Below are 20,325 nucleotides of genomic sequence, written 5' to 3'. Positions count from 1 at the left end.
TGGATAATTCTAGGCAGAAGCATATACATGTATTTGTGTATCTTGCATAATTGCTAATTGATGAATCAATTATATTTTAAGTGTTCAAGCTGGATTCCACCAGATTCAATTTTAGTTTAAAACTTTTAATCCTTTAATAAAAAGTATTTCAATAGTATTTTATTTTTTATAAAAAAATAGAATAATTTGTTTGAATATGAAATCAATGAAATTAAAATCTAAGATATATATAATAATATTTTTATTATTTAAATTTTGAAATAATATATCACTCTTATAGTATCTTTTTCACTTAATTTAATTGAGATATTTTCCGTTTAGATTTATTTAAGTATTATTAACCTAATTTAACTCAATATTTTCAGTAAATTTTTTGAAGTATCGAAAAAGAATATACAAAATTTCTTAAAATATCGTATATATATATATATATATATTATTAATTTATAAATATTGAGAGAGTCAAAACCTCTAAAAAAACTCCGGCGGCACTGAACTCAACAAAAATTATGATATCATCAACTCAATATTGGGTTGATTCAATTATAGTTTTTTAAGTGATATTGTTATGATATATTTAAATTAAAGTTGACAACTATAATGATCAAGATTATTTTAATGTAAATGAATGTTATTTCTTATGTAATGTCAAAATAGTTAGAATGTTTGAATGCTAGTAAAATGGAATTATTTTTTGGTAAAACAAATTTTTAGTGAATGCGAGGCACATTTTTTTTTTGCAGTCTTCGGGTTGTCTTTTCTTGTCTATGTCGTTTTCTGTTTGTGTACGAGATTTTTTTCCCATAAACATGTTATTTTGTGATACTTCCTACATTTAATGCTTGCTGCATTAAACTAACAAATCTACAACTTCAAATTATATTACTTAAACAATTAAACATTTAAAAATAAAAATAATTCAAGTTCTTACATTTTCTAAAATTTGTAAAATTATCTTTCCTATTACAATGATCAAATTTAAAAAAAAAAATGTGGATACTTTTCAGATAGCTTATGACGAGGTCAAACAAATTTAGAGTATACAAGTTAAATTACAATTGCAATTTATAAATAGCTTGTGGGGTATTTTGCAATCGATTGATATTTTTTAATAGTACAATTATGCTATTAGGCTCTTGTTTTACACGTTTCTTTGTCCTCACACATTCAAACAACAAACTTTATGAGATCATCTTAAAAATAATCGATGCAAGAGAAAGAATCACATTGAAATGATTTTAAATTAATAATAAATTAAAACTAAATGTGTTTTTATCAAATAAAATTATATTAAAAATATTAGCAATGTTACGAAAACCAATTAATATTTGAATAAAAATATTCGAATGGGAAATTGGATAACGTAGAAATCAAGTCCGTGCAATTTAAAAGTTTTTTTTTGTTTAAATTTCTATTTATTGAGAAATTTTTAAATATTGTATCATAATCTTGGAAACTATAATTTAAATGTGAAATTATGTAATTGGACTGAAATAAGGCCACATTCAAATTGACCCACGTGTTGTCTTTACCAATATAACATGTGTACATCATATACCCAAAAAAGATAATTATTGAATAAGAAAAAAAAATATCCAATTTGTCCTTTTTTAATTTATTAATAATGATAATAATAATTTTATTATTATTGTAATTTTGTTTTGAATCAGCTTCCATCTACACTCTTTTTCTATCAGTATGCAAATTTTTCATCACTCTCTCCCTCTTTCTCTCTCTCAATCCAAAATCTCTGTGAATCTGTGACACGTTTTTTTTTTCCTGTGTTCTAGTTTGACCTTGTTTTCACCATGAGAATTGCTAGCCATCCTTCTTCTTCTTCGTCCTCCTCAGGTTGGTCGCATTTCTGGTCGTCGGCGCGCCGATCGAAGCGCCTAGCGACGCCGGCGGAGAAGGCCTATCGCGACAGCACTGAGCTCGGCCTCTCCCGCCGCCTCGGCGTCATCGACCTCATACTCCTTGGGATTGGCGCATCCATCGGCGCCGGCATCTTCGTCGTCACCGGCACCGTCGCCCGCGACGCCGGACCCGGTACACCTCTACTGTTTTAGCTTCTAAAGCGTTGTTGAAGTTTATTTATATAATTAAAGTGCATTTTTGTCTTTGAGAAGTAAATTAATGTCTGAAGTTACATTAGTTTAATGAATTATTAATTACGGGCATAAAGGAGGTTATGAAATAATAGTAGTTATTTTCGTCTCTGAAATACTGAAAAAAAATTACTTAGTAATAGTTTTAGATTGCTTTAATAAGTAATTATTTTTGCGAAATTTTAGCACCGAAAAGACTTTTTAGAGCATTTTATTGCAAGATCTTATTTGAACTACTTTTTTTTTTGTAGCTCCCATACAACTTAGGACATTAGTTTTCTTAAAATTCCATTTAAATTTTTACTCTAATTTAGATCTCACCTTTAAATCTTATGTAATTTTCTCTAAATCTTACTATCAATTTTTTTAGTAAGAAAGGATGTAAAATATGACACTTTTTTATCATTCGAGATATTGAGAATTCTTATAGGAGAGCTCATTCTTCGTGGTGGAGATATATATTCCTCTAGTCAAGGTCTTGTAAATAATAGATCTCATGTTTAAGATTTTTGTTGAAGGTCAGCTATTAAAGATTCCCTTGCTACTTGTAACCTTTTTTTTTATTTAATTTTGGAGAAAATTTGGGTATATTTCTCTAGTTAAAATTAAGGTTTCACCCGGCTTGTATTTTTGTGTAGGAAATAACATAAATTACCGAAATAAATCTCCAAAAGCAAGCATTAATGCAATTATTGTTTCTTAGTTTTACGTTTTGTTCTTTTATCCGCTAGGTTTGTTGTTGAACTTGGAGGTACTAGTACCTGGGTAATGGGAGTTGAAGAGTATCGAACTTCATGTAGCAATAACCTTAAATGACATGGAAAATGAATGCAGTACTACACTCACACAAGGATAACACAAATTTTAAATATTACAAAACAGGACACATCATATAAACTTAATATCAGATTAAGAAGAGACACAGATCTTATTGAAATCGAATAGAGATATCACTGTTTCAAAAGTTTGAATCAGTTATTACTGACATGTCAAATACTGTGAATTTGATTAGAAAGTGCCGGTATAATCTGATACTTTAATGGATTTTTACACTATTATTCAATCATAATAGCATGTCTTGTAAGATTGTTGATTTTTGCAATAATTAGTTTAAAAGACGTCTATGGGGATTTCTGTTTGGCTGGTAGTGATAATCCTTACAAATATATGAAAATTGAACCCAAATACTATCTGCTGCGAGGCTTGATATGCACTGGTTATTTTCCAGTTAAGATTATTCCAAACCTAGTGGCTTATTAAGGTTTGTTTCTGTGATACAGGAGTGACGATAAGTTTTATGCTTGCGGGAGCATCGTGTGTTATAAATGCACTCTGTTATGCTGAACTAGCTTCTCGTTTTCCCGCTGTTGTTGGAGGAGCTTATCTATATACATACACGGCTTTTAATGAACTTACGGCTTTTCTTGTTTTTGCACAATTAATGCTTGACTATCACATTGGAGCAGCGAGTATAGCGAGAAGCCTAGCAAGTTATCTGATAAATATTCTAGAACTCTTTCCTGTTTTCAAAGATAACATTCCAAATTGGATTGGGCATGGTGAAAGCATTGGAGATGTGTTATCCATCAACATATTGGCTCCTATTCTGCTAATACTTCTCACTTTAGTTCTATGTCTAGGTGTTCATGAATCGTCAATTATGAATTGTATTATGACAGTGACCAAGGTTCCTTTCCATCTTACAAGTTTTCAAAATACAGTATTAAGCGCGTGTTAATTATGGCTTATCTGATACAGAATCACAGGTTGTTTTTGCTGTTTGTTGCAGGTAATCATTGTTATCATTGTCATTTTTGCTGGAGCATTTGAGGTTGATGTTTCCAACTGGTCTCCCTTTGCTCCAAATGGTTTACAATCTATACTTACAGGAGCTACAGTAGTCTTCTTTGCATACGTTGGTTTTGATGCAGTTGCCAATTCTGCCGAAGAAGCTAAGAGGCCTCAGGTATCTCATTTGAGATTCCTCCCGTGGTTTATGAATTTTCCAGATGCTATATCTCGTCTCATTTAACTGTTGATAATGATAGTTTTATTGGAAGTAAAATACAGACTGTTTTGAAGATAAGTGATGTGATGATTAGTACATAAGAAGAAAGACTTAGTGACCCATTGCCTTATGATGTGTTTGGATGAGGCAATTCAAGAGGGTGATTCATTTATTTGGAGAATTTGAAATTCTTTGTAAAGAAATGCTTTGTTTGGGTAGAGACATTAAAAAACATTTAAAATGCATGCATTTTTTTGAAGTATTTCAATTAGCTAAATTAGAAGAAATTCAAATACTCTAAAAAAAGGTGGAATTTGAAATTCTTCTCACTCAACCTCACACTTTGGACTCAATCCCAAACGGACCCGGCAAACCCGACAACCATGACAGGTTCGGCTGGCCAGAAGATCTAGACGGATCAGACTGACTTGACGACACAAACGGGTCAAGCAGGCCCGACGACCCAAACAGATCGAGCGGGCTCGACGACCCAGATGGGTCGATCAGGCCCGACTACCTAGACGGGTCAGGCGGGTCTGTCGAAAAAGACAGGTCAAGCATGCCTGACGAGCCAGACGGGTCAAGCGGGCCCAATGACAAAAGACGAGTCAGGTGGGCTTGACGACCAAGAAGGGTCAGGTGGGCCTGACTACCTAGACGGGCGCGACAACCTAGATGGGTCAAGCGGGCTCGATAACCCAGACGAGTCAGACGGGTCTGGTAGGTCCGACGACTGTCGGACGGGCCCGACGACCCAAACAGACAGGGTGACTTGATAACACATATAGGTCGGACGAGGTTGAAAACTCAAACAGGTCGGTCAAGCCCGACAACCCACACCACCTAGGAAGGCCAGACGACCAAGATGTATCAAGGGGCCCAAACAGACCGGACTGGCCCCATGTTATAAACGGGTCGTGCGAGCCCAACGGATTTGGCGAGCCAGGCGACCGAGAGGTGTCGGGCGAGCCTGACGACCTAGATGTGTCGGGCAGGCCTAGTGACCGACCGACCGACCTGTTGACCCGACAAACTTGACCGACCGACCTGTTGACCCGACAAACTTGACCGACCCATTTCCAAATTTATCATGAACTCAAAACATAATTAAGCCTAAAATAAATATTGATAAAATGAAATTTTATCTCACAAGAAATTCAATTATTTTATCCAAATAAGAAATTAATGTAAGGTATTTTAATTTCTTTATCCAAACAAATTATTTAGAGATTGAAGGGAATTTAATTGCAAGCAATTCAAATACAATGCATTTCAATTTCTCAACATTGTTGAAATGCTTCGTCCAAACACAAGGTTAAGGTTCTAGGTTTGAGGTGATGTTAAAGTCTCTTATATATGGGGTGGCTTATGGCTCGAGACTCGTTAGGATCCCAACTCCTAGGTTTTGTAGATTGAATATTAGTTAATATTAGTTTATATTATCTCACAATAATATATTTACTTAGGCTAATTTATATTTACACTTTCACTTATTTGTTATTTTCTTTCTATTCTCAGAAATTAGTTCACCATGACCTTTTGTATTTATCTTTTCTGTTTGTGAAATTTCAGCGGGATTTGCCAATTGGCATAATAGGAAGCCTCTTAGTATGTATTGCATTGTACATTGGAGTATGCTTGGTTATTACTGGAATGGTTCCATACAATCTTCTAGGAGAAGATGCTCCTCTGGCTGAAGCTTTTACATCTAAGGGATTAAAATTTGTTTCTGTTCTGATTAGCATTGGTGCTGTTGCGGGACTTACAACAACACTCCTTGTTGGTCTCTATGTTCAGGTAAATCCCTTCTGAATAATGACACGATTGCTGTGCCTGACATGTGCTAATATGTATATAAATGGAATGTTTCTGATGAGCAGTCTCGGCTATATCTTGGACTTGCCAGGGATGGCTTACTTCCCTCAATATTTGCAAAGGTTCACTCCACACGCCACACCCCTATTCATTCTCAGATCTGGGTTGGCTTGGTTGCCAGCGTTCTGGGTGGGCTGATGGATGTGCGTGTGCTCTCTCACATTCTTTCCGTTGGTACACTGGTAAGAGTTGACTTCTAATCTGTTGGTAGTGGACTTGCCAACAAAATAACTGGCTTATTTTGTATCATCATATAGTATGTATATACGTTTGCTTTGATTGACATGAAATACGTGGACTAAGGAAAGGTGGGGCATTTCTTGTTCAGTGGGTGTTGGATACATTAATCTAATCTTACCATGTTTTGGTATGTGTTAAGATAGTGTGCATCATATTTTCCATTTAGGAAATAATATGGCATGATGTGCCTTGACAAAATGTATAATCTATGTTTGATTGGTGATTGAAAATTCTTACTTAATGTTCCTCACATGATATATTATTTTTGTTCAGACTGGATATTCAGTTGTCTCAGCATGTGTTGTTGTACTTCGCTGGAAGGATAAGACAAGTAGTCAAGTATCGTCTTCTGCTGAGCGGGAAGGTGTAATTTGCCTCATTGCCGTTGCTCTTTGTGGATTTGCTACTGGGCTCTTGTACCGTTATGATGCTTCATTTATTTTTCTGATTCTCACCATAGTTATCGCAGTTGGTGCTTCTGTTGCTCTCATTTTCCGCCAGGTGAGGGTTATTTTATATTTTATTATAGTGTTATTTTGATAAATTTCTCTAAAAGTATTTGAGGAGAAAAAAATTAGATTAAATGATTTAAGTTTTGTATAAAGTCAAAATCAAATTTTGAAGAAGATAAAATGAGAAAGCTTTATAATTAGTTTATGCTGAGTAATTTTAACTTACGGGTTCACTTCATCTTTTTATTTTCTTTTCATATAAGTATTTATTGAGAAATTTATCCAAATAGTGCTCAAATGCATGCTGCGTTGGGTCGAAATGCTTTAGTTGCATAATATGTTTATAATAATATATAGTTATATTCTATGGATTGAAGGTTGTTGTATGATGAATGAACATGTAAAATTTCCGATTTGGTTATTGGACAATGTATAAATACTAATCAAAGTCACGAGTTTTTAATTGAGTCTCGTCATTAATGGAGATGGAGAGAGTAATCTGAAACTGTTTGTTGCCTTCTTTTCCTGGATCATACCACAAAATGAAGAACACATTGATGGTTGTATGTGTCAAATACACCAAACGGAAAGGCAATCCGAAGGTCAACAACTCTGCTTCCCGGATTTCATCACAGACCATGTTAAAATTATTGAAATTGACGAGCTTGATGGATTTTGATGTCAATTTCTTTCACTAATTCCATTCTTCTGTCATTTTTCTTTATAGGTTTACGCAGACGCACCAGGGTTTTCCTGCCCAGGGGTTCCCATTCTGCCAAATATTTGCATATTTTTCAACATGTTCTTATTTGCCCAGGTATGCCCATTATCTCTCCTTATTTAAGACAGCCAAAATAATCCATAATTTGAAAAGTTTTTCAGCTGATTATTTGTACATTAAAACAACATAACGACGAACTTCTGTTGGCAGTTACATGAAGAGGCATGGGTGAGATTTGTGGTTCTTTGTATTGTCATGATTGGTGTTTATGCAATATATGGGCAGCATCATGCGAACCCCAGTGCAGAAGACAATCTCTATATTGAGGCACCTGTGGAAGAAGATCCGTGAGTTATCTGTTCAATATTATAGAATTTATTTCCATTTTTGGCCTACCAGGGCGTCGTTAAAATGTATGTTGTAGTAAATCAGCATTTGTAGCTTCTGTTAGGAATGTCCATTTTGTATGAGTAACTACTATCTGCCCATACTTACTACTAGATAGTATATGATTTGGTCAGGTAGCATGTATGATGATGTATCTCTTCTCTACTACTTCATAAAAAAGAAAAATCATGGTGTATCTTGTGCTAACTTCAAGTTGATACTTTCCGAGGGTGATGCTGTTTCCCTCTGAACCCTTCAAAACCCATTCTGTGTTCTTAAATAAATCTTGCATACGCATGTTATTTCTTCTGTTATGTTCAGAGCTATCATCTTTCCGGCCACACCTCGTTGAAAAAAGGGTAATAATTGAATTTAATATTATATTCCTAGGCTATTATGAGTTGCCAGTTGAAGGTGAGTTTTTTTTTTTTTCTTTAAAGCATGAAATCATCAAAGCAGGCTGTCCCTTTTATGTTTTTTATTTTTTCTATACACAATTAAAAGATGGTATGATTTTATACGGTAAAAACGTATTTTAAATATTTTTTAATATATTTTAAAATGTTAAAATTAGTGGTAATCAATATTATGATGACACAATAAAGAAATAATACAAAAAAATCAGTAAAAAATCTAAATTCATGCTATTCATATGTTAGTGAATTCATACGTGAATCATTATGAGATAATAAGATATTTTATGTTAGTGAATATATTACTTTCTCAATCATAAGAAATTTTATGAGTTTTATAATCTAAACGATACAAGAATATATATATATATATATATATATATATATATATATATATAATCATTTTATCATGTCTTATTGTGAGGCTTGATTACATTTTAATCTCCGAGGTTTCATGTTTCTCCCTTCTAAAAAAAGTTTTAGACAAGAATAATGTAGTCTTTTTTCAAGAGAAAATTATGGAGGTACAAAACTAAATAGTACGTCAAGTTATCACTTTTAGACATGTTTAGCCTTGTCATTTTATACTTTTTCAAAAAAGAATACCATTACAAAAATTAATTTGTATTAATTCTGTTTCATATTATTTTGTGTGTACTAAAGCTCTTTTCGGCTGACATCTGAAGGTGTTGTGTAAAACTAAACTTAGTTGTCTTCTTACCTGTGTTTTCTATACACAATTAAAAATCAGATCTTAGTTAACATAAAATAATTTAGTTATCCCTGTATGACAGAATAAAGAACTTTTGTTAACGTAGACATTTTATTGATTTGAAAACTAGTATCAAACTATTTTTATTAAACCATTTTATTTATTTTAAGAGAACTTTATTTTCTGTTTGTTTTTAGGTTTAGAAAAATTAAAAAATCGTTTCATGAACTATTATAGAAGAAATATAGGTAGATTAAATTTTGTCGAGCAGTGCTTTTAATTTTTAGCTATAATATTTTATAAAAAATGCATTTACATTCAACATATTTTAAATTATAATAATCTATAATTAAAAGCTTGCCAATAAAACTCGAAAAAAAAATAATTCGGGCATATAAATTAAACAAATTCCAACATCATTTTTGCATTACTTTTATTTCATAATTGAAATATCAATAAAATGGTACATCAAATTTAAAGGTATGTTAGTTCTATAATGTTAAGACTTTAACAATTTATGTTATTAGGAGACTAACATGCATTATTCCCTTTTTATAAATAAGTAATGGCGAATCTTAGCTTTTCCACTCAGCAACATCACAATATGCTAATCTTCTAAGTGCCTGTTTGGCATAAATGGAAAAGAGGGGTCTTCTACCTTTGCCCCATCTTCATCTTTATTCCATGATGACAGATAAACCTTATTCAAGTCACATGGTTATTTGTCTAATCCATCAGTTTAAAACAAACTAAAACAAAATCAAAACTGCTTGTAAATACTAATGTATTCCAGAGGCTAACTCTTAAATATAAGAACATCTGTATCTATATATGCTGCTGACATTTTTGTATTTCATATAAGCCATGCATATAATGTTTGTCATCTCCATCTTTCTTCTACAGTGAAAATACAAATCTATATCCATGTTAAGTAAATATTCTAAAGGGTAAAAATTTGCTTTACAAACAACTATTTTCATATTTGCGTTTGAAATAACTGGTGAATTTCATTCCTCACCCTATTATCCAAAGGTCCATAAAGGGATAAAAATCATCAATTATAGAAAAACAGAAACCAAAGTCATTTTTTTAAAATATAGGATCCAAGATAAATTTTGATCAAAATAAGGGAATTTTATCCTATTCTAAATTACAACATGATTTTTATTAGTCTTCAAGCAAATAGACTAAAATATCTCTCCTAAAGTTTAAAATGTTAAGTGAATGCTTAAGATTGACTCACATAAGACCATCTCTATATTTTCAAATGATGTACAGAAAATGCATTTGATAATGTAAACTATGATATCATGTCAAAGATCAACTCTCCTAAAAGCATAAGCTGCAAATAATGACAACCAGTTAGATGAAGCCATTGCTCCAAAGAAACAGCACACTATATGAGTAACTAACACAAAAATTCAAATGGTGAAGTTTAACATGAGAAAGATACAGTGGCACCAGAAGCAATATCCATAGATATTTTGTTGTATGTGAAAATAAATAAGTGGAAGACCTGCTGCCACAAAATAACAGAATTTCAACTTCAGCAGTTATGTAGAAACATAAGAAGAAAATAAAATCTCCTAAAATGAAGGAAGCTGAATGATGCATGATACTATTAAGATCTTTGATGAACTCCATGTTCATCGGGTTAGAAATAATTGGATCACAATAGTTTACAAATCACCTAATCATCTTGTTTCCAATGGTCTTTTGCTCTTTTGCTCTATCAATAGATCCCATTTTCTGAAGCCTGATTTGAGCTTTGAACTTAGCTATAAATTCACTGGCTTTCTTATCTACTTCAGAATCCAGATCTGAATCATTGACAAATTCAGGCACCCCACTTTCATCAGAGCTCATCCGAGTATTTTCAAGCTCGATATCTGAGTCTTGCTTTGACAAACTCTTGGTTTCTTCTAGCTTATCTCTTGTTCTATGATTGGAAAATTTAATCTCAGGCTTAGGACAATAAAAATCCAGAGTTTTCTTACTGGCTCCTTTCAATGGTTCTCCACTATTCATTTTATCCTTTTTCAATACTGACTCTACATTGTTAACATTCTTCTCAACCTTTTCATCACTTTGCTTGCTAGATGTTTCTCCTATTCTCATTGTCCCTGAAATCAGTCCACTGGTTCTTCTTGTTCTAACTGATTTTCCCCTTGATGGAGCTTTCACTAGGCTTGCAGGTTTTTCTGAGTCCGATTGCAAAGCATGAATCCGCGACTCTTTATTGCTTGGGGGATCCTCACCTCCAATCTCATTTAAACTTCTCAAGTCATCACTCAAACTGTTCTTTATGTCATCTGGGAGTGAGGAACCATTACCATACCCTTGTGCTTGAAATGCTTGCAATGAAGCTTCACTATTCCTTCTAGGCAGAGGTGATGGTGAACTAGAAGAAGATCCATGTGAGCTCTTCTTTTCCCCTAAATCTTCCTTCTCCAAGTTCATATTCTCTGATAAAACAGAATCCAGGGAAGAAGATAAACTTGACTGTGATGAGAAAGATCCCATAGACTGGAAAGACCGTGAGCTGAGCAATTCAAGTTGAGTTTCATCAACCGGCATTGACCTTAAATGTGAAGGACGGGAATCAGCAACATATTTTCCCTTAGATTCCAACATGTCATTTCTAGAAGACATCTGGAAATTCTTCTTTCCCAAATCCACCTCTTGGAAATTCATATTTTCTGAAGCAGGCACGTAGGAAGTCTGCTTTTGTTCCATATCTTCCGCTTGGAAATTCACATTTTCTGAAGCTTGCAAGTATGAGGTCTTCTTTTGTCCCATGTCTTCCTCCTCAAAATTCATATTTTCTGTAGCATGCATACGGGAAGTCTTCTGCCCCATATCTTCCTCTTGGAAGTCCATGTCTGATGAAATTGAATCCAAGGAAGAATAAATTCTTGTGTGGGAAGAAAAGGGTCTCACAGACTCGAAAGATTTTGAACCAAGTGAGTCAAATTGAGTTTCATCAACAGACATTGGCCTGAAATGTGAAGGAAAAGAAGCAGCACCATATTTTCCTTTAATTCCCATCCTTCTATTTTTTGATGAAGACCCATGGAAAATCTTCTTCCCCAAATCTATCTTCTGAAAACTTGTATTCTCAGAAATAGGATCATAGGAAGCCTTCCTTGTACCCACATCTTCATCAAGGAAGTTCATAATTTCTGAAACAGACACAAAGGAAGTGTTCAATTGCCCTACATCTTCTTGTTGAAAATTCTTCTTTTCTGCGGCAGACACATAGGAAGCTCTCAGTTGCTTCACTTCTTCCTCTTGAGCGTTTATATTATCTCTTGAAATCGAATCCAAGGAAGAATACATATTGTGGGAAGGGAAAAATGGTGTTTCAAATTTAGTTTCATCAACCGAAAGAGGCCTAAAATGTGCATGACCTGTATCATTGCCATATATTTTCTCTCTATCCATCTTTCTATTCCTTGAACGCCATGGAATTGGGGAAGTTGATCCACCACCACCACCACCGGCATCACTAAATTGTGTCTCCAAATTGGAAGGTCCCAGATCCCTAAATTCCTTATCTCGGCTCTTATCTGAGGCCCTGGAAGAACCCCTTGAACCTGAACTGGAGTCACTTTCATTGGCATATTTAGGACTATCTACATCTCTTGCAACCGATCTTAAACTGCGAATCGGTAGCCCTAGAGGTTTATAATCAACAACCTCACCACACTCACCAGTGTTGTAGTTTGGTTGAGCCACAACCACCACTGGCTCACTATGATAGTACTCAGAATTCCAAGCTTGAACTACATTGGTTCCGTTCCCATCACATCCAACAGAAGAATAACCAAAACTAGGTTCAGAAATTGGCAAATGGGTTTTGTACTGTTCATCAAAAACACCAACAGTACCACCCCCATTGGAGCTTACAACCCCTGCCCCCGCATCAAAGTACTGAGGATTCCAACAATGCATCATCATCTTCATCCTATTCTCCCCAATCCCACATGGATTTTCAATAGCATTTTCATTTTCATACGCATCATCAAAAATAGTGGAAACAGGAAACACTTTGGACACATAACTAGGTGCAACGGCATTATCGTCGGCACTAGAAAGAGTAGTTTCTATTTCTAAGTGTGTGTCAAGTTCTGAATTTCTTCTACTAAACAAACCATAAGTGACAGCAATGCCAATGAAGAGAAGGTGGAGAAGCTCCCAGAACTTGTTGAGTATGGTTTGGCTCACAAAGTCAGGGGCTTGAGAGGGAAAAAGTGGAAGAACAATGATAAACAGTGCCAAGAAGAGAGCTTTGACGATGAAACCGGAGCAGGACTTACCTTGGTTGTTGGGTTTTGGTTGGATCCGTGAAAGTGGGAAATGGGGTTTGGTGTAAGGAGTTGAATCCGCCATTGATGGGAGAGTAGAGTGAGTGCCCCTTTGCTCTGTGGTGTGAATGTGTTTGTTTGATTGTTTGTTGAGTGTGTGAGATGAAGAAATGAAGAAAGGAAGACTTTGATAACAAGGAAAAGTGCATCTGGCACTAACAGAGAAAATAAAAAAACATTATGGTAAAAAAAAACATTATGGTAATTGTAATTGCCCAACACAGTGGGTCACAATTCAACAGGTGTCACTGTCAATCATGACCGTTTGCTTTTAATGACATGGTTACCCTTTTCTTCTGTGTTTGACCTTTAGCCATCGTATGCTTTAAAATGGGTTGGGCCATCACAAGCCCAACAGCCCGGCCCAAATACACTATTCTAAAATCTGTAGAGCTTCGATTTTTTGTTATTAAAAGTTTAAGTGAAGTCACATCTCTTGAGTTGTTTATGAGAGATTTCACAACTTAAAAAATCGTTATAAAGATGTATTTACAAGGAAATTTTCATATTAGCAATCAAAGATGTAAATATTATACCCATATGATATGATGTTTAACAAAACCTACTTTTTTATATTTTATTCCCTACATCAAAATATTAAATCCCACTTAAAATCTCAATCCCAATTTCAAAATTTCAAACTATATTTTAAATGTTAAATCCTTTAGTTCGAAAATTTTAAGCGTAAATTTTGATAATTTTAAATCATCAAACATTTTGTTTCTTCAATATCCTACTTTAACAATTACACAAACACAAATTCTCAAAATTACTGTATAACATAACATACTTCACACATTCTGTTTAAAACCGTAAATGCAACAAATTCAAACTATACTATCACCTATCAAACAAAGGAGTCAAAACTGAAACAAGAAAAACAAAATAGTTTAGTATAATTCATTATGTACAAGATCACATTAAGCTCAACTAACGATATAACAAAGATGGTTCTAAAAACATACAAGTGTGAAAGATTTACATAAACACATGCACATGAAAACAACAATACGAATCAATCAATTGCAAAATTACATCTCACAACGCCAACCACAATTCAACAAACACCAAGAAAATCTTCATTTCTGAGTTTGAATGTCAATACTATTTGATTAACAGTTTACCATATTCCCTGCAGTACTGGTTGAGTTCAAAATGAAGTGCAAGGAATCCAGTTTCATCATCATGATCAACAAAACCATTGATATGATATCTATACTAGTCATGTTCTCTCATGAATAAGCAAGCTAGCATTACTATACACCAATTTTGATGAGAAATAGTAGTTAAAAGGCATTGAAAGTCATCAATTCCACTGCAGACACAGTCACAATAATTGATAACTAGGTCAAGGACTGTTGCAGCACTGATTTTGAGGTGATGAGGTGATGAGAACACACATGTATATACGAGAGTAATGTAATGTTTTACAGGCACCAACTGTAGCAACAAAATGATAATGGCATGCACATCCAAAATCTCATCAAAGAACAACTCTGTCACAACATCATCCTTGGAACTCACGGATCATAAAACTGTCTTAAATGTAAATACTTCAACAGTGAGGTTGACGTGCAAATTATGAGTAGATAATGATATTTTGATTACTTAATTTTCATAATTTTTTCTTATAACATGATGTGTCATCTTTTAAATGGTTTTGGAATGTTAAGAATGAGAAAATGAAAAACTGAAAAATTACTTAGAAAATGACACATCGTGTAATAAGAAAAAATTGTTAAAATTTAGTAGTCAAAAAATCATTTTTCTTCTCAATAATATACATTTTCTTTTAAATCCTTATAAAATATTGTTCAAACACATCTTAGAAAACAATCATAGCAAAACTCAAATTTGTGAGTAGTAAACTAAAAGAAATATATGTCATTTAATAAGTGTGTTCCTATAATTTGAAATCTGGTTCTAATTTAAGATGTTAAATGACAAACAAATAATGTTAATCGTATTATTTTCTGTAGATATTTTCTTTAACTTGAACTTTTAAATCTATTTTTGAAATAAAAAGTCAAATTGCCTTAATTTACTGAAGTGGTTATTATTGACTATAATATGGTGTTATAGTGCCACTATTTATAAGAAGTTTGGTATTGAAGTGAATGTAGGAGAGAGTTTAAAGTTTTTTTTTTTGTCAAGTTTAATATTTACCTTGAGCTGTTCTTTATGTTCCTTTCCATACTTCATGAACACTGTTACCCTCGTGGACTTAAGTGTCATGATTTTTGGAATTCTGTTATAAGATTTTTCTCTATCATTCTTTTTGCTTTATATGTATATATATTTTCATTAATTTTCTTACATCATTGTTTGTTTAAAAATAAATATTATTTATTTGTTATAAGAAAATGTTTGAGTATTGCATACAACATATAAACTCTATTATATGCTATATTTAATAAAAAAAGATTTTTTTTTTCATGCAATATAAACATGTCATTTATAATGTAGGTTATTATTTTGTATCTATCATATTTTATTATGTTATACATCATCCATTTTATAATTTAGAAAAGAAGGAAAGGAGCCATCTTTTTTATTTTCTTTGTTGTTTTACTTAATCGTTGGATCACTTAAAATAAATCCTTTAAGAAATTATCATGATTACGTTAGAGAGAAAATATACAGTGACCACTCTATTTAAGGAATTTAAAGAAAATAAAGAGAGAAAAGTAACATTCGTAACATGATAATAAGGAAAAATGAACCATGAGAAAAATAAATTGGTCTATCATTTTTCGTACAATTTTTTTTTACATGAAAATATATAAACTTAATTTTTTTTAAAAATTTATTTAGTTAATATTATTTACTTCATTTCAAGCACTCCTTTTTTTTTCTTTTTTTTTTCATTTATTATATGATCAAATAAGAAATAAAAACATTTTTTACTAAACAATCTAAAAATTATCCAACTTTTTTTTTCTTTTTCAAGCTTTCTTCTCTCCATCTTATTTAATTTTTGTTTCTGTATTTCTGGATCCACGACACTGATCCTCTTTATAGCTCATGAAGATAGCTACAGTAAAATCTTGACCTACCCTACGCATCAGCACTTCATCTACTGTGTAAAAAGCAAACAAGACCAAACCAAACCAAACTCTTCATGTAACCAATGATTCAAAAACAGCAAAAGTATAGACACAATTCATTTTTTACTGTGTTTTTTCTTGCTTCCTTTTTTTTACAACTTTAAACTTTCTAAATCACGTGATATAACCATTGATATCAGTGCGTAGACACACACTTCTTTGCATTCTCACGTTAAACAAAATAATTTCGAAACTAACATGTGGTTTAATTTTAATTTCTCTTGAAATTTCAATTATTTTATTAGATGGACAAATTCATTAAGAAAAAAATCCTTCTTCTTAATGAACATTGGCAAAAAATCCTTCAAGAAAATCCCTTCATTTAGAAAAACAAAAAAAAAGGCAAATAAAATTATTTTCTAAAAGGTAAAAAATAGCTATTCCTTGATGGAACGTAAAGGGAAAATTTTATATTTTATTTACATTTGTTGTGCTATGTGTGGTATGAGCAAAAAAATCTCTAAAATGAAAAAAAAAAAAAAAAATCACAATCATTCCTTCACGTTTAACCCTCTTTCCACCACCCCACCTTTTCCCTAGGAAGTGGCATCTCAATTTGATGAGAACTTCACGGATTCGGATTCTCTTTCTCTTCTTTTTAAAGTCTAAACTAATAAATGCTTCTACTATTTGCCATATGAAATCTTACCCCACTCAAACCATTAACGTATCTACCCTACACAAAAACCTTCAACTTCACTACAACGTATGCCATACACAAAATAGAACGTCAAGAGTTAACACCAAGTCCAAACTCATATATCCCTCAGTCCAAAAAAACCACAAATTAGTGTTTCCATAGCAAATTGGTTCTTTTTCTTTCCATTCCACTTGTCTAGTAACTAAAAATGTCTAGACACCCATGTAAATATCACATTGCCCCGACCATAATTATGGCCGAGGAATTGAGCCATCAAACGGCCAAGTGTTCACTGCCACCGGCCGCCGGATGTTTGCCCCAAACAGCTTGCGAGAAGTCGGCGGCACCACTACCGGGTGGCCGGCAGCGGTGGCAGGAGATGAAGACGAGTGACCACGCTCACAAGAGGGGCACATTGTGAGAGTTGTGGGAGGGTTCATGTGCATGTACATTTGTGGGGATGATTTCAATGCCCTAAGCTCTTGAACCTCCTTCTGCAACCTTCTATTGTCTTCAGTTAAATTCTCACAACATCTCTTCAAGTACTCACAATCCACTTCCGTTTGCTTCAACTTGGTTCTGTTTCAATTCAACTAAGATCATTACATTATAGTTCGTATGTTCTTTTCAAACAAACCATATCCCACAAAAGCAAAACAACCAACCAAATGAAATTGAAAATCTAATATATTAAACATGGATATATTCATGTGGCCCTTTGTATTTATTATCCATGTCTTTGATATTTGACACAATTGTTTTAATTCTTATTTTTGGTGACATAATGTGTCTACATAATTGTGTCGTTGATGATTGTCAAAGAGTGTAGTCAAACCCATTATTTGTTTTGACGTTATGCTAAAGTTGCTTTGAATGCATTTTAAACAGTTAGATTAATAATTAACATGGACGAGGAACAACAAAACCATCCCACATGAACATCTCATTCAAGAATTAATACTATCTATAATTGTCCCTTCATAAAATATAATACTTAGAATAAATTATAACCAAGCTAACAACAATTAGATGAGATATATAATGCCAATCCCTTATTCTAAACTTAAAACTTAAGGAAATAATGTCATTTTAAACCATTCACTAATACACAGTTTTCTAATATTTATCGAAAATAGCATCTTTCTGACCACATTGTATTTTTCGTATTTTATGTTTTATGTATAACGCATTTCAGTTTGGCTTCAACGTATCATAAAACATGTGGCAACTCAGGCAACGCTTTGAAAGTTATATAAACAACTCAAAAGAAAAATAAAAGGCAATATAAAGTCAAAAAATAAATAAAATTAGATATTAATTATAATTATTGTAGACATCTTACCTTGCCCTTCTGTTCTGAAACCACACTTCTACTTGTCTTGGCTTCAGATTCAACTCCTCTGCCAAAGCTTGTTTTCGTTTCTAAAATTCAAAACAAAATAATTATCATTATCATGATTCTAATAATAATAATAATAATAACAACAAATTCCATTTACTAACAAATTTATTAACTTTTGAGATAAATTCTAATGATAATAAATAAAATAAATTTCAAAAAAATATCCGTATTCGTAAAGAATTTACACAAAAGCCACTAACTAACCGGATTGAGTGTGTTATGCTCCTTGAACGTTTCTTCCAACACCATGGACTGTTCTTTCGTGAGCCTCAGTTTCTTCCTCCCGCCTTCGCCGCCTTCGCCGTCTCCGCCGCCACCATCATCGTCATCGCTCCCCCGCGAGCACGACGTCCTCTCTCCGGCAACCAACGCAGCATTATCGTCGTCCCTCTCGCTCCGCTTGCCGCCGCTAACGCTTGACACGGCGCTGTTCGGCGACGAAATTCCGTTGTCTTCCTCACAGTCCGCCGTGGACTTCACGTCGATTCCTCGTATCACATCGGAGCTCCGATCTGTACATGCAAGAGTTTCAAATAGGTTTATTAAGGAATGGCAGTTTTTGTAATTAAAGGACATGCCAGAGGGTATTTCTGCAAATAACAGTATCTGTATTTGCAAATATCAGGTATAGAATAGAACAGAATTAAAAGGTAGAAATGAAAAAGAAAATGTTACAGAAATGAAAAAAATTAAAATAAAACTACAGCTAAATAAAAAAAAATTATTAACATTGAAATAATAAATCAAATACGCTAATTTTGTGTAAATAATTTTTGTTATCAAACCTTATTAAACGGCTTTGTAATAATACAAAAAATAATACGACTGATTAATTATTCACTATGCAACGATAATCCCAGTCAAAGGCACCGAAAATATTAACGTTAGCGCCAAAATCGCGGCTGCAAAACGTTTCTACAAACCTCGTGCAAAGAAAACCTGGATCTGAGCTGAGTTTTTTAATGAATGAGTTAGATATAACTATCGGCAACAAGACTTCAACTTTAAAAAGTCAGAGCAAGAAAATAACTTTTTATAATTTTTTTTTTCAGAAAAAGAAACAGAATTTGTATGTGTGAAGAGATAAACTAACAATTTTTTTTTTCAAGTGAATAAATAAATTCTATTTTTGGGTGAAAAAGCAGGGAGAATCTAGAAACAAAATATGAGAAAACACTGAAAGAAGAAGAACCTCGTACCTGGTAACTGAAACAAATCAGCAAAGAGAGTTTTGTTGTGATTTACGGGAACAGGTTGGGGTTGATGGTGTTGTGGTTGATGGTGTTGAGGATGTTGTTGAGGGTGGTGCATGTGATTCACCTTGAAAGGTTGTTGATTCACTCCCAAACTCAAACTCAAACTCAAGCCAACCCCATCATCTTTTTCAGCCATTTTTCTCTTTAGAAGAGAAAAACGAAGCAACAATGTGTGTGTGGTTGGCCACTTGAAAAAGGGAAGAGAAAAAAGGGAAGGCAAAATGAAGGAAAAAAGTGTGGTGTTTGGTGGCAGTGTGGGTAACAGGCTTTGGCTTTTTTGCAGTGAAGGGAAACTGATGGATGGAACTAAATATATATACAGAGAGAGAGAGATAGAGAGAGCAAAATAGTGGATGGATGGTACAGAGTTAATTATGACCTGGGTCAGAGTGACAAATTGGCTCAATCATCACTTAAATGGTTATCCTAGGCATTTTAATACTATTACCTCATTGCATACATGTTTTAGGATTTCGATTTTTCAACTCTACCTCGGGTTACTTTTTAACCCTGGTTAATTCTCTGGATGGGTGATAGTTAGTGTTGGGGAATGGATTAGGATTACTACTATACTTGTGTTAGTAACTGATTATGCCACAGCTTAATTAGCTTTAACTAGTTCTGTTAAATGAAAAAC

At 33.4% G+C, this 20,325-nt stretch overlaps 3 protein-coding genes across 4 annotated transcripts; 1 reads left to right on the top strand and 2 right to left on the bottom strand.

The window, feature by feature from the left end:
• Nucleotides 1–1,679: 1,679 nt before the first annotated feature.
• On the top strand, nt 1,680–8,093 carry LOC114185512 (cationic amino acid transporter 9, chloroplastic). 2 transcript variants are annotated; one of them, XM_028073269.1, is made up of 9 exons: nt 1,680–2,049; nt 3,389–3,795; nt 3,898–4,074; nt 5,689–5,913; nt 5,997–6,173; nt 6,505–6,732; nt 7,232–7,285; nt 7,411–7,500; nt 7,615–8,093. In XM_028073269.1, exons 1-9 carry the CDS (start codon nt 1,809–1,811, stop codon nt 7,753–7,755), a joined length of 1,740 nt encoding a protein of 579 aa, XP_027929070.1. In that variant the 5' UTR covers nt 1,680–1,808; the 3' UTR covers nt 7,756–8,093. The 2 variants fall into 2 exon arrangements, with proteins under 2 accessions (XP_027929070.1, XP_027929071.1); XM_028073270.1 differs by lacking the exon at nt 7,232–7,285 and having other exon boundaries at nt 1,682–2,049.
• A 2,224-nt stretch (nt 8,094–10,317) lies between these two features.
• Nucleotides 10,318–13,504, bottom strand: LOC114183276. Its single transcript, XM_028070231.1, has one exon. The coding sequence runs from the start codon at nt 13,306–13,308 to the stop codon at nt 10,603–10,605; it is 2,706 nt and encodes a 901-aa protein (XP_027926032.1). The 5' UTR covers nt 13,309–13,504; the 3' UTR covers nt 10,318–10,602.
• A 3,379-nt stretch (nt 13,505–16,883) lies between these two features.
• On the bottom strand, nt 16,884–20,070 carry LOC114184235 (homeobox-leucine zipper protein HAT3-like). Its single transcript, XM_028071515.1, has 4 exons — nt 19,632–20,070; nt 18,637–18,944; nt 18,373–18,452; nt 16,884–17,609 (listed from the first exon to the last, which is right to left on the bottom strand). The coding sequence occupies exons 1-4, from the start codon at nt 19,822–19,824 to the stop codon at nt 17,282–17,284; spliced, it is 909 nt and encodes a 302-aa protein (XP_027927316.1). The 5' UTR covers nt 19,825–20,070; the 3' UTR covers nt 16,884–17,281.
• Nucleotides 20,071–20,325: the final 255 nt, after the last annotated feature.

The sequence above is a fragment of the Vigna unguiculata genome, chromosome 5 (genome assembly GCF_004118075.2).
Source record: "Vigna unguiculata cultivar IT97K-499-35 chromosome 5, ASM411807v1, whole genome shotgun sequence".
NCBI lineage: Eukaryota > Viridiplantae > Streptophyta > Magnoliopsida > Fabales > Fabaceae > Vigna > Vigna unguiculata.
Note: the sequence above shows the minus strand (reverse complement) of the source record. Positions and strands in the feature narration are given on the sequence as shown.